Consider the following 15,498-nt stretch of genomic DNA (forward strand, 5'->3'; position numbering starts at 1 on the left):
GGTAAGAATCACAACAACAGCAATATATGCACTACATCCTATGACAAATGGTATTAACAAATCTAAATAATAAATGGTGTTACATACCAGGTACTTTCCATACAACTTTAATATATACTAGTAAATGAGAATCAAGTGTACATTAGAAATGTAAGTCATTTTATGTGAAGAACTATAAAGGTAATTAAAGGTAATTAAAGCATGTGTATATGTCCTTAGCATACAAATCTGGGCAGCACATGTCCAGTATATAGACAAAACCTTTGTAAAGTCAGATTGAAAAAGCATGTATGCCCATAAATATATAAGACACATTAACAAAAATATATTTTGTCTCAATAGGCATATTTGGTAAAACAATACTGCAGTATGGGGGGTTCCGCTACTTTAGAGCCCAGTGTCTTAGAGAATTTGTGCCCCCGGTGACTTACTCATCTATTTTAAAAGAAGAAGTAGCTGATTACTTGGCCAGAGAGAACATCAAGGGGTTTCCACTCACTGTATGCTCAGCTCCAGTTATATAGGGCTCATACAAAGTGGGGGCAGTGCGGCGAAGTTTTGGTGAATTTGGTATTTCTTTTGCTTCTGCGAACTAGAGACAATGAAAATAAGTAAAAACTTGGTGCTATAAACATGCTATTCTTGCCGTGGTTATTATTCTAAACACAAGTGGAATTTACTTAGTCCAACGTTCTGTATTCAGCATTTCATTTCTGTTCCTTAATGTCTACAATGGGATACACGTCTTTCACAGTAAAGTTTGTAAGTAATATCACATAGTGCACATGCCATGTTGGCTAGTATATTATGTATACCGTAACCATGGGTGATCCTCTTCTGGCATTAGATTTGGACACGTGTATTCATTTCACATATTGGTTGCTGTCTACCTGCCCTTACTAACATCAAACTAATTGCTGCAATGGATAACTGCAGATAGATTTCTAGACCTGCAAATCTTTGACAGTGATGCTCATTGTTTTAGTGTCTTAGGATAGAATTACTTTGCTCTGACACCAAAATCCTCCCCCTAAATATGTCAATTGTCACAAGCTCTGCCCTTGTGAATCCTTTTCCCAAAGAAAATCTGTCTTTCATGAGAGAAAATAAATTAATATGTGTGTGCGTGCGTGTGCATGTGTAAAGGTGTAGCTTGTGAATGAGTTCATACTCCAAACTCTGCAGATATGGACATTTGATTTGAGCTCTGAGTGGAGAAAATTCCAAGTGTGATTTGAACTCCGAATCGAATTTGGAAATCCAAATTAAATATAAGCCAAAACCCAAGAAAAGCTCATCCTTGGATTTTGTTTTTTTAAAAACCCCATAAAACTGCATAAAAAGATCAAAGATTGAAAAAGTTCAATCAAATAATAAAAAAATAAACAAAAAACATTGGAGAACTTTTCCCCCAAAAAATTTGTTACAATCAAAAACACATATTTTTTTTCTTTGGAAACAAAACCAAAACACCAGTGAAAGTACCATATTAAAAAACCAACAAATCACACAAACTTCCCTGCAGAGAAACAGTGAAATAAAAACAATATACCGCCCCCTTGTGGAAAGCAATTTTAATAGGCAGTGGAAAAATGTGAGCACTGCAGTGAAGCTATGGCTAATAACTTCATTTGCCTCATAAACCTGGCATATAGGGATGCTGCAGGACCTTTTGGCAGCAAAGGGGTTAATAAGATGTCACGGACAGTGGAGTTTTCTTACAACCAAAACACATTTTTCAAAAACAAATTTCATATATCCAACAAAATAATTCTAGGAATGTAATGGTAGCGTGATGCTGGCTGAGTAAAGTAGTCATTCAAAGTTGAAATCAATATTGCACACAGCAGATACGCACATTCACTAAGCCACAGTGTGGTGTATCGCGCCCTGACGCTGCGTTAACTGCTATTCAAGTCAATGGCAGTTAACACATACTATACATCTCATATGCACTGACCTTGGCCCCTTGCAGACGCACTTACCAGAGCACCCTCCTACTGTCTCCGGTAGTTCTCCTCACTTACCACTTAGATTGTCAGCTTTTTGGGAAAGAGACTCCTTTTCCTATTGTTTTATGTCTGAAGCGCTTATTCCCACTATGTGTTATACTATTATATCACGTATATTGAAAAGTGCTATGTACCTGGATGGCGCTCTATAAATAAAGATAATCATACATACAACACTGGATCAGGCATAGAGTGACTCCCGCAATGCTGCAGTTGCTCTCACATTACAGTAAGTAGAACTGAGTTTAAGATTCCTGGACAAACACTGATTATACACATTTAAACTACAGTAAATGAGTCCTGTCTCATAACAACTACTAGTAAAATAACCAGGATTTCAGGATTTCATTGGATAATTACATTTAGCATGACTACCACAACAGCTCACAAATTACAACCTATTTAGAAAAGACAAGTAAAACTATTTTTTTTTAATGATAATGATAGTGGATGGTTTGTATAACCAACCAAATGTTTTCAATGTATTTTTGCTGCAATGACTTACTGAACAGATGTACATGTACAGTATGTAAAACATGTGCAGTGGTCTTTAGCTGAACCACATGAATGCAATCAACATTTTTACACATTTGGAATTAGATTATAAATACTGTACTTTGGTATTTATTCCTAATTGTGTTGTACAGTAATCTTCACAGATTCAGTTTTCTAAGAAGAGTACATTTAAAATGTATCTCATATCCACTGTATCTGTAGCCCCCCCTCCCAACGCCCGAGTAATTCAACGGACCTTCCTACAGAGCACAACTACAGATATAGCAGATGTTATTGCCCCTTTATCACACGGGTGAAATGGCACAATCAGTTTGCAAAATCGAGCCATTTGGCTAGTCGCAGGTGAATTTATTTGCATTGCAAATCGCACACAAAAACCCCCAATAACAAATTGCACGATAACACATTCAAACTCGTTCCAGCAGTAACGTTACTGTGCGATAACAGGTGTAGTGATATTTACTGTATCTGTAGTAAGATAAATATCCCTACTTAGTTGATGTAGCTAGCAGATGCTCGTTTCTTCTTCAATATGTATTTGGCACAGAGGATGGTTGAAATGAAACACAAAAAAAGGGAATCGTGGGAATGCATAGAACTTATCAACATCTCCTCTGACCCCATGAGATGTGAGGAAACAAGAGAGACAACAAGCATTAACATTGGCATAATAACCATAATTCACCTGTAAATATTATCTTGCTGTATAAACTGTGACATTAATAGTGTGCCACATATGAATTTATGACAAATAAGGTAGAAATAATGTTTTTTTTTTTTTTTTTTCCAGGCAGGTTTTATTGAGCAGCAGCATCGGTGCAAACTACTGTAGTAGTTTTATTGTTTTTTTTTGTGTTCTTAAAACCTGATTAATTTGGGTAAAAAAAATGTTTCATTTTTTGTTTTGTCAGAACTAGATTGGCTTTGGTTTAAAAATTATTATTGCTAGATGCAAGAAAAAAAGGAAACAATTAGGAAACTAAAGTAAATGTTACTTTAGGGATCAAAACATTGCATGGAGTTGTGCTCCCAGCGGGGACCAAATCATTATATGGGGTACTGGTCACTGTCAGGCTGTATAATATACATCACTCTATTGCCCAAGATGCACTAAGCCCCATTAGGCAATTCTGCATATCCCTAACCTAAATTAACGTTAAGTTAATAGTAAATCGTTTCCACTAAAGGGAATGACCTAATGTTAACCTCATTTTACGCCCTTAAATAGCGTACCAATACATTTGTACGACCATTGACATAAATGAAATGAAATGATATGCACAGGAGACGTTATCCTAACATCACTTTTTCACTAAGTGCCGTTCAGATTAACACAGGGAAATAACGCAATGTTAAATAAATCCTTCTCATCCTTATAAGGTAGTGCTATAGACATGCTGTTACAGATCATTATGGAAAGAATGATGGGTTTTGAGGTGCATATCACCATCTATAGATTTACATATTCAACCAGTTACTTAAAAGTTGGTGGCACCATCTCCTAAACGTTTTTTTTTTATTTTATTTTTTATTTTTATTATATTTGCTAGATGGTGATAAGTTTCGGAGAGCAATCCAAGTTGAATTTTGACAACAAATTACTTTCATATGTTTTCTGTCTAACTATAACTATTGTTTCTGCTTTAATGGATTATATAAAACATGGCTTCATTAAAATATTAAGTAAAGCCAGACTTTTGGTGCAAGATAAAAATCACTGGGGACAGCAATCAGTAACATGTTTGATTCAGAAGAATAATTAGTAACTGTTGCTTGCACATTGAAAATGTAAAGGACATGATTGTAAGAAAGTAGTAGGAATGTCATCGTATAGAAAATTCCAAGCAGTTTATCATTTCTGCAAAACCTGGTATAAATCTCAGCAATTCAACCAGACCCATATTTTATACTTCAATGTCTATCAAACGTTTACATACATAAAATCAGTTAATGTTGTGCTGATTGGGGATTGGGACTTGAGTAGCATAGTACTGTATGATAGTCAAAGTGTTTACAAAATTGTATTTGTATGGGTTTAAAGTACTATATAAATTAGGCATTTTGTTCTTCATTGTTTGGTAATAATGGTATTACTTTTATTAAAATTCAGTCACAACTTTAAATGTGGATACTGACTAAAATATAATTATATTTCTTACTCATTAAATCGCATATATTGGTGCTCATGAAATGCAATTAGCCAGATTATTTTTCCCATTACCAAAACTCTTTTTCATTTACAATGCAGCCAAAAGTATTTCTTTATAATATATTTTACACAAAACACACTGAATTTTAGTGGAACCACTGAAATATTAAAGATAACTGCCAATTTCTGTAAGTAAAATATACCTTGAATCAAATGAATTCAAGTTATCTTCTAGTGTTAGCGCATACAGATGCAGCGGCCGTAAACTGACCATTTCTCGGGTTGAAACACGCACTATAGTGCGTGGTGGTCGGAGATGGTCCCCTGCAGACTAAATGGCCCATCGGATTATCACAGCAGGGGTCCCTGCTGTGTTAATCTTACTGGGTTGTACCTGTCTGAAAGAGACGTGCAGTAAGAGATATGCTGAATCAGTCACTCTACCTGCGCGCCTCTAACAGGCGATCGCAGGGGTTTTGTTTCATTTTTATACTACAGCATTGTAGCAGGGGGTCTTCGGAGCTGAACCGCATAGATTTCAGCCTCAGAGACCCCCTGCTTCCCGAGATACAGGCCCTGGTATGGGGTGCCAGAATCCCTGCAATGTTAAAATCCTCCATGTCACGTGACCGGAGGCCTTTAACATGGCGGGGATACCGGCACCCCATACCAGGGCCTGTATCTCGGGAAGCAGGGAGTCCCAGAGGCTGATATCAACTTTGTTCAGCTTGGGAGACCCCCTGCTCACACACACTATGAATAAAAATAAAATTTAAGCAGCTTCATTACCTTAGACGCTATCTGCTAAGGAATAATTTTTCCTTGGGGGGCGGGGGCTGTTTGATACTAGGGTGCGGAAGCAGGGTGTCTTCTGAGCTGAACAAAGTTGATTCCAACCTTGGGGACCCCCTACGTCCCATGATACAGGCCCCGTTATGGGGTGCCGGTATCTCCTGCAATGTTAAAATCCCATGGTCACGTGACCACAGGATTTTAACATGACGGGGATACCGGCACCCCGTAACGGCCCGATAACTCGGGAAGTACGGGGTCCCTGGACCTGAAATCAATGTGGTTCAGCTCCGGAGACCCCCTGCTACAATACTGTAATATTAAAATTAAATAGAACCCCCACGATCACCTGTTAGAGGCGTTGCAGGCAGAGTAACTGATTCAGCCTATCTCTTACTGCTCGTCTCTTTCAGACAGGTAGACCCCGGTAGGATTCACACAGCAGGGACCCCTACTACTGGGTTAATCTGATGGGCCATTAGTCTGTTGTGGCAAATCTAGCGAGAATCTCGGTCAGATCTTGAAAACAAATTGAGAAATAGTCGAATCCTGGCCGCTGCATCTGTACTTATAATTGATGGATTGTTGATCCCTTTTACTTCTTGTTGATGAATTTCCCTGAGTACACAATGGGCTACTACAGCAGTGAAGGAGTTTGAAAACAATTGAATGTTAACATATTTATTTATTTATGAAAATTTTACCAGGAAGTAATACATTGAAAGTTACATCTCGTTTTCAAGTATGTCCTGGGCATAGAGTTGTGATGACAAATACATGTGTAACGGGTATTCCCCCCCCAATCGCAGATCTGATGTGGGTGCAAGGAACATACGGTGTTACCATAGGTATGGTGTATTACCTGTTGGCTAGCAGGAGGGCTGAGCTTCCGCCACGGGGAACCTGGGGCAATTATACTAGGAATACTCACTTACAACGATGCAGCGCCTCCACCTGCGATGGCTCCCACCAGAGGGGGAGTGGTTCTGCGCAGGACAATTACTAATAATCAATACTCACACACAGATATAAAATAACTAATACTATTTACTTAGGAACAGAATATAACACATCATGACAGGTATCACATAACCGGTGTCCCTCTCACGAGGAGACACTAACTGCGACGTCCAGCAGGACGCTTCCCCAACACCAGGTGTTCCCACCCAGTGTCCAAAGAACCCCACCCAATGTCCCGCACTCTTGCAGAGAGAGTCAATGGGTGACTGCGCAGTCACTATTTATACTAAGGGCCCGTTGGTGCACTTGTGTATTAGATAGTACCTGCCGAGCACTCCCGTGCTCGGATCTCCAACTGGCTTCACAAAGGATCCGTCGTGTGATGGTTCCGTCTGATCCTACACCGGACTCCTTTGCACGCGGACCGCCAGTGCGGTCCCAACCTGGAAACAGTCTCTGTGGACCCCAACGTGGGTCCGAACCGCTTCACAGGAACCGCAGCGTCCGCTGAGTCCCTAAGTAAGACTTGGCTCTAACGTGACAGAAACCCTAACCTAGGGCCTGTCCCTGTAGTACAGCAACCTAAAGTGGCTTTGGGGAAAACTCCTAGGGGCCTAACAGGGGTTAATAACCTGCCCCACTCCCCTAACTCTTCCCAGCCCTGACTATACTTACTAATGCCTAACGAGTCCCAGCACCTACAGCAGCAAGCTGTAGCTCACTGGATGCTGGCAGCCAACGTGCTGCGCAACAAGGTGCCTGCCTGCCGACCTCACAGCACTAACAGCCGTGACTCTGACAAGGCAGCACTCTACACTAAGGGCAGCGTCCCTATCTTGGGCCTCCCTCAGCACTTACCCACTAAGCTAGTGGGGAGTTGGGGCCTACCTGGGGTGTGGGTACCTATAGGGGTGCAGGAGCTGCACTCGCTCCCCGCACCCTTCCTTCCCTCACAGCTCCCTGACTCCAACTCTCTTTAACCTTTCTTTCCCAGCTCCCACTAATGTAAGTGGCAGGGTCCCTAACCTGAGGGCTGTCCCTGGCAACACTCACTTTCATGGGGTACTTAGCTACCTCGGACCCTGGGGGTGCTGGCCTAGTACAGGGAGTCCCTGACTCCTGTACCCTACCTCCTTCCCTGGGCTGCTCCGGTCTCTGACTGACTAGCGTGCTCCAACTGACAAAAACCCTGTCTGTCTGCACACAACATTGATGAAAACGTTGTATGGTGCTCTAAAGAATACAGCGAACACTACACATGTCTTGATTGTAGAAAAGTGGATTAACCCAATAACGGATATAAATATGAAATGTCCAAAAGATGCATGTAAACACTACAATCCCACAATGCACGGTAGTAAGGATGTTTGAGTAGTAAGCATCTATAAAGGAACAATCATTATGAATAAAGTCCAGAACTATCCTGGAGAGACTCACATGGGAAGGTGTCCACGATGAAGAGTGGGTCCTCAGGTGTCCAGGTGTCCACGGGTTAACTGTGCCTCCGCCTGTTGAAGAGCAAATGTAGCAAAGGAGGGGAGAAAACGGAGCACTAGATCCACGAGGCTATGCCAAAAAATGCAAGGATGCGTTCCCACAGTGCAGGCTTATTTAATGGTCAGATACAAAAAAGATACACACCAACGCGTTTCGGACTACAACTAGTCCTTTCACCTTGAGAAAGGACTTGTTGTAGTCCGAAACGCGTTGGTGTGTATCTTTTTTGTATCTGACCATTAAATAAGCCTGCACTGTGGGAACGCATCCTTGCATTTTTTGGCATAGCCTCGTGGATCTAGTGCTCCGTTTTCTCCCCTCCTTTGCTACATTTGCACACAACATTGTTGCAACTCTGCAGCATGAGAATCTGCCAGCTCTATTGGCTTCAATGCTGCCTGTGACAAGGGTGAAAGTGCAGTCCCCAGAGGCTGCTGGGAATTGTAGTCCTTGGCAAAGCTCTTTTCTATGGGGACCGCGTGCGCGATCTTTACTGCGCATGGGCGAAGCTCGCGCCACAACCAAGAGGGCGGTGCCCGCCGGGAGAAGTCGCCGTCCCCTTCCCCCACTGCCACAGGGGTAAGGCAGGGGGGCAAAAGGAAGATCAGGGGAACCGGGGGTGACCTCCTTACACATGGTTAAAAATACATAGTTACATTAAGTGAACGGGGTTATACATTATATATAAGACATTGCATGCACAGTAATAGATAATGTATGTTAGAACCGTATGTAACAGTTACAGACTAGATTAAAATGTGAGACAGCTTTAGTTTTTAAAGAACTTAGACTGGTGACGGCTGTGAGAGTCTCCAGTAGATTGTTCCAGTTTTAGGGTACATGGTAAGAGAAGGAGGAGCAGCCAGATACTTTGTTGAACATTGGGACCATGAACAGTCTTTTGGAGTCTGATCTCAGATGACAAGTGGTGAATGTGGCAGGGGTGAGGAGCTTGTTCAGATAGACGGGTAGCTTGCCCAAAAAGAATTTGAAGGCAAGACAGGAAAGATGAACTTTGCGCCTAGACTCAAGTGATGACCAATCTAGTTCTTTGAGCATTTCACAGGGATGCGTGTTGTAGGTTGCATTGGAGGACAAAATGGTATATTGAACTGTAAAGGGTATCAAGTTTGCTAAGGTGGGGTTGGGGTGCCGTGCCATATAATATGTCCCAACAGTCTATAATTGGCATTAGCATCTGTTGTGCGATATACTTTCTGACCAGCAGACTTAGGGAGGATATGTTCCTATAAAGTACACCTAGTTTGGCATAGGTTTTGGATGTTGGGGTATCAATGTGCAACCCAAAGTTAAATGGGAGTTAAACCATAAGCCCAAATATTTACAACTTGTAACAGGGGCTAGGATGGTATTAGTGTTGGTTCTGATCTGGAGCTCATTCCTTGGAAACTTTAGAAATGTAGCCTTGGTCCCAAATACCATTATTAAAGTTTTGTCAGTGTTAAAAATGTTTGTTTTGGGAAATCCAATTTTCAAGTCTCAAAAAGTCATATTGAGGTATGTGTTCAAGGTCAGAGATGCCAGGGCTGTGTGTATATTAGATTGTGTCATCTGCATACATGTCTACTGAAGCTCCCTTACAAGCTGTAGGAAGATCATTGATGAACACTGAGAAATGTAGGGGCCCCAGAAGAGAGCCTTGCGGGACACCGCAGGTGATATCCAAGGGGTTGGAGTTAGAGCCTGAGATAGGTACATGTTGGGATCTACCTGATAGGTAGGAATTAAACCAGCTTAAAGCATGCTTCCCTATTCTAGAGCACTGGAGTTTGTTTAGCAAGATAACATGATCAACAGTATCAAAAGCCTTTGCAAAATCTAGGAATATTGCAGCAGTAAGTTGTCCCAGTTCCATTCCACACTGGATCTCATTGCAAACTTTTAGGAGTGTAGTTACCGTGGAGTGTTTGGGGGCGAAAGCCAGATCGGAATTGGCTAGGGAAATGTGTCTTGGTATAGTAATCGCTTAATTAGGAGTGAACACATTTTTCCATGACTTTGGATAGTATTGGGGAAAGAGAGATTGTCCTGTAGTTTGAGACAGTATTTTTCTCTCCAGTTTTGAAGATTGGGACAACTCTGGCAGTTTTCCAGGTATAAGGGATATGGCCTGTAGACAGAATAGAGTTGACTAGGGAAGCAAGCGGTTTGGCAATGGCTGGGGCACCAAGTCATAGGAACTTAGATTGCAGTAAATCAGGTCCACATTAGCTGGTTAGTTTTTATTTGAGGAGCACTTGTGTAATCTCCTCTTCAGATACTGGGACAAATTGAAAATGGTGGGCAGTGTTGGGAGATGGTTGGGATATAGGGGTACTCTCAGAATGTGGTTCATGTTTGTAGTTTCGGTTGTGTTTTGCCAATAAGATACAGGTAGTAGCACACTCCACAAAGTATTCATTGAATGCATTTGCAATGTCAGTGAGATTTGTCAGAGTAATATCCTCCTTAATGATATTACATGGTTGTTGATGGCTAGAAGGCTGGAATATATTGTTGATGACTTTCCAGAAGTTAGCTGGGTTTGATGTATTCTGGAGAAGATTGTCAGAGTAATATTGTGCTTTTGCATGTCTTGTTTGCCTTGCGCACATATTCCACAGGCATCTGTAGTTATTAAGATCCTTGGTAGTGCCAGTTACGTTGTAGATTTTCCACACCCGTACCCTTATTCTATGTAGTGGAGCATGGGTATCTCAGAGTTTTAAGAACTCAGATTGGAAATAGTCGAGTGCAGAATCGGGGTCAGGACTTAAGTCGATTCTATACCAAGGGCAGCCGGTAATGTCAGCCAGAAACTGTTGTGGGTTAAAGTTTCTAGATGTTCTAGTGAGGAGAACTTTAGGGCTTGATTGGGGTGTTTTGATTTTCCTTACACATTACACTTGCATGGGCACTGAAAATGCCAGGAAGGATGCCAGAGGATGGGATTCTGCTGGGCTTAGAGGAGAGAATCCAGTCTAGCAAGCAATGGTTGTGAGATTTCAGGTTTATCCGTGTGGGTTGGGAAATTTGTTGCGTTAAGTTAAGTGACTTGATTTGTATCTGGATTTGATTGTTTTTAGAGTTGAGCCAATTGTAGTTGACATCCCCAAGAACTATAAGCTATCAGCTCACTCTTCTTATTCAGAAAGGAAATTGAGCCAAGAAACTGGGTGATATACAATGGAATAAAAGCTGCTATAATTAAGATCTAAACACATTGCATTTATTTGTGTTTCAGGAAAGAGAACAATGAAGAACAAGGACAAGAGAAACAAAAAGAAGAAAAAGAAGTTACTGGAAAGGGCCCAGGAGCAGCACAGTGTGTTCCTCTCTACAGACAGGGCCAGCCAGTAAAAAGACTATTTGTTAGATTTTTTGCTAAGTGCACAAAAGCTGCTATATGCTCTTGCACACAAATGAACTGCAGAATGGCTGCTTTAACAGTATTGGTTGCAAATAACTTGTGAACATATCCACAAGCTTGTTTGTGTTATTTATACTTAAAGTGTTTTTTCACCTGGAAACTCCAAAAGGCAGGAACACTGAGTTGAATCAGTGAAGTGGTGTAAATGTGTCAAAGACTTTTTATTCAGTGCCTATGATGGAAGCTGCCAGTACAGTATATTGGCATGATCTGCTGCAAGATTTGCAAGGCACCACGGACTTGTGTATATTTCTGTAAAAGAAAAAAAGTTTGGAGGTAGTACTATTTCAATTTTTTTCTTCTTCTGTTTTACATTTTGTACATTTAACAATTGTACATGAAATGTTTGTTTAGGTGATGTTTGTTCTCGGCGCCTATTTTATTGAGACAGTTGTATAATAAAACTGTTGAAAGCTAATATACTGTACTACAGCAGTAACTGCTTATTGTTCCAAATAGTACAGCAGTTATTATTTGTACATAGTGCTGAGAGTCTACATATAATAAACTTATTTACTGTGTATTACTTAAGTTTTTTGTCTTAACTTCTTAATATCCGATTAATTGTGTATCAAAGTATTTTTTTGGGGGGGGTGGGGGCAGTTCTTCCCCACCCATAACTCAATATAGCACTATATATTCATTATTTAAAACAAAATCTATTGAAGGCTATATATCTACCTGGAATGGGACATGTGTCTCTGATATATGAACTTACCTGGTCATTTGGATTATGACCTTAAATGTCAATTTGTCACGGTGATATGCATTGACTTTGTCTTGCTTTGTAAGAACAAGCAATATGGGAATAATGATACAGTATGAATAAAGTGGAAGACAAAGGAAAGGAATTCCTTCTGCACACATTATAACCATGCATATCAATTTCTGCATCTGTTGTCAACATTTTCTTCCACTTCTTAAGAGTACATCAAATAATCCTACTTTTTAATACTCATATCTTTGTTTGATACACAATCACTATGTGCCTGAAGATTGCAATCAGCGGATAGTCTCTTAGCCTCTACATCCTACACCTCCTATATTATTCCCATACATGCCATTCTTTTGGCATATGCTGAGTGTGAGGGAGTTCCACATGTAAGGGGCAGTGAGGGAAAAAGGTTTAAGGCGAGAGAGATCAGTAGAGGTGCAATGGGTGAATACACACACACACACGTAGCCAGACTCACTGCAGGCGCAGCAGGGAAAAGCCTCGAAATTCTGACTGAGGCATCCCACGGCAGTGTGAAATATTTCTGTGGGGGGTCTCAGTCCGAAGGTAGGCCGTGTTTTGCTTTTTATGCTGCAGCTCCAGGAACCCCTGGCTACATTTTATTGATTAATTTATTTTTATTTATAAAATGTTTGACCAGGAAGTGATACATTGAGAATTACCTCTGGTTTACAAGTATGTCCTGGGCATAGTTACAAATACATGAGTACATTAGGTGAACAGGGTTACACATTATATATAATATAATATAAAGATATTACATAAGCAGGGTTATACATTAAATATACAGACATTGCATGAACAGTTAAAGAAAAAATCAGTTATAGGCGTGTGTAAAAGTTACAGACCACATTAAAATGTGAGACAGCTTTAGTTTTGAAAGAACTTAGACTGGTGGCGGTTTTGAGAGTCTCAGGTAGGTTGTTCCAGTTGTATGTATGTGTGTATTTATGCATGTATGCCTGTATATACCACACAAATGCAAATACCTGTATGCACTTACCAGCATACTGAAGAGAGGAGCTGGCCCGGGAGAGGATATCATTTGAGGAGCTATGTGAGCTCTGCAGTGCCACCTGATGGCCAGTATCTGCAGAGCCACCTGATGGCCAGTATCTGCAGTGAGCTGCACACATCAACCCTGCTTTTCTCTGCTAGCGGACCACATTTTTAAAACTTGACTGGACCGGTACAAAAATGCTCCCCTGCCCTCTATGCCAGCCCACTCTGTGTCACAAGCAGATGCCTCTTAAGGTTTAGTGTAGTGTTGAAAGTTTTTTTTTTTTCAGATTCATTTTTTTTAAGTCTGATTTCATCCAGGTTTTAATGTTTGGAAATTAAACAATGACAAATTCTAGGTTTTGTATTTTTGACAAATATAAACCAAAAACATGGAACACTACTAATAACTGGTTATATTATGAGATGAAAAGTATCCATCCTCAGTTACTGCAGTTTCTGCAGTTCCCTGATCAGAGCAATAGAGGTACCTGAAAAGTTAACGTTCTAGAAAGATTTTGTAAAGAATCTGGTGCATTTATCCCATACATTTTATAGCCCATACGATATTCTTTACCACAGTCTGCGTGCCGAAGCAATTTCTGAGACTTTGTGATTTTTTTTGGCTTATTCGGAGTGACGTAATCCCTCACTTTACGGCCATCCTCACTTTACGGCCGGTCGTAAAACGCATTCGGGACTTTTGACGAACAAGTCCGGCGGCAGCTCCAACAGCCCTGACTTCTGAAGGCGTCCCACCCGGACTCAAAGAGACGAGCGGAGGGCTTCACGAGTGCCACGGCGGTGTGTTCCTATGCAAAGAACTCCCCAGAGAAAGAAAAGTGGACATCTACTGATCCAGTGGTGGCTGTGTGGTGCCGGGTAACACATGTCATTGTACATGAAATGCTTATTATTCTTAATCTGATGTACGCAGATATCTTACCATCCTAATATATACATATTTATTTTTAACACACTTCACTATGTGCGTCTGCGCTTTTGTTCTTTTTGTGTTTCAGCTGCTCTAGGGGTGTTGAGTCACTCACTTTTAGCTGCAGATGCCTACCTTCAACTTAGAGGTTGTTTTCAATTTTATTATCACATAGGTGGTTAATGGGTTAACTATATCTCACAATAGAGTTTATTTAGCTGCGCACTTGTATTCCGTTTTTTGTCATAATCTTAAAGTACCTAGTTACACACACACACATTGGAAATATTTAGACGGCGGGCAAGCAGTGCCTACCTGTCCAGGTAAAAACTGGGTAATTTCCCTCAACACAGATTAGATAACTTCAATACACACACTTGCACACTAGTTATGTGCATTATGCTTACACACTAGATACATAAGCTATACACACAATACATAAACACACCAGATACATGCACACACACATACATCAGATACATCAGATTCATACACCATACAGACACATCAGCTACATATATAAAAAATGTACCATACACACATCAGATACATGCACTATGCAGACACCTTAGATTGATGTACCAAACACACCATATGCAACATACACACACCAAATACTGTACATTCCCCATACACACACCACTTACATTAAATATATACACACACACATCATATATATGAAATATAGTTTACACACACAGATGCGATACCACACATTGTGGCTAGAAGAATCCCTGTCTAAATTTGATCAGCTCCAACACCTACATTTACAGGATTGAGCAGATAGAGGCAAGGAGGCCTACCTACTGCAGAGAAGTAGCCAACGAGAACTATGACTTGCCCTCTTCTTTCTTGAGTGTGCAGACGCAATAGCCCCCCAGGCCAATGTGCCCCATGACATTCACAGACTGATGCATGCCGACTGAAGTCTAGGTGACACTTTGGTCCCACGGAATAGCAAGATTCTCCTCGGAATTACAACAGACTGCTGTCAAGTCCTCGACATGGCGTGGTCACAGGGTAACTCGATAATTAACCAGAAAATGTCACAATGCATTTCGTACTTCCTCAGGTAAATTTAAACATTAGCCAGTTTGCTGGCTTAATATGCACTGATCTTAAAGCGTATTGGTTGAAATATCAGCCACATATTAACACGCAGTTCATCGAATGTACAGTGCAATTATCAACTGGAACACCAAATCACATGAGTCTCAATGTGAATAAAGTGACTAAGTATAACTCAGTTTGATGTAAAAGTGGATTGGTGAAAATAGAAACATACTGTATACATGTGCTATAAATGTGAACATAATGTTCATCAGTATAATTAAATATATCTGATGAAATTATTTGGCAAATGTGATATAAGTATGATCGCTATGTGTAAATAATACATATATTCATATAAATAAATTAATTCTTAACTGTATACATTTCATTTTACATCATAATTATTTTTGATGTGACTCT

General features: G+C 40.5%; 1 protein-coding gene across 2 annotated transcripts in view; it reads left to right on the forward strand.

The window, feature by feature from the left end:
* The window catches only part of RSPO2 (R-spondin 2), a 192,493-nt gene extending 180,611 nt beyond the window's left edge, over window positions 1–11,882 (forward strand). For both annotated transcript variants that reach the window (XM_075582475.1, XM_075582476.1), the window contains one exon: window positions 11,171–11,882. In XM_075582475.1, the coding sequence (XP_075438590.1) occupies window positions 11,171–11,286 (116 nt within the window). In that variant the 3' untranslated portion in view covers window positions 11,287–11,882. The remainder of the gene's footprint in view (window positions 1–11,170) is intronic.
* Window positions 11,883–15,498: the final 3,616 nt, after the last annotated feature.

The sequence above is a fragment of the Ascaphus truei genome, chromosome 2 (genome assembly GCF_040206685.1).
Source record: "Ascaphus truei isolate aAscTru1 chromosome 2, aAscTru1.hap1, whole genome shotgun sequence".
Classification (NCBI taxonomy): domain Eukaryota; kingdom Metazoa; phylum Chordata; class Amphibia; order Anura; family Ascaphidae; genus Ascaphus; species Ascaphus truei.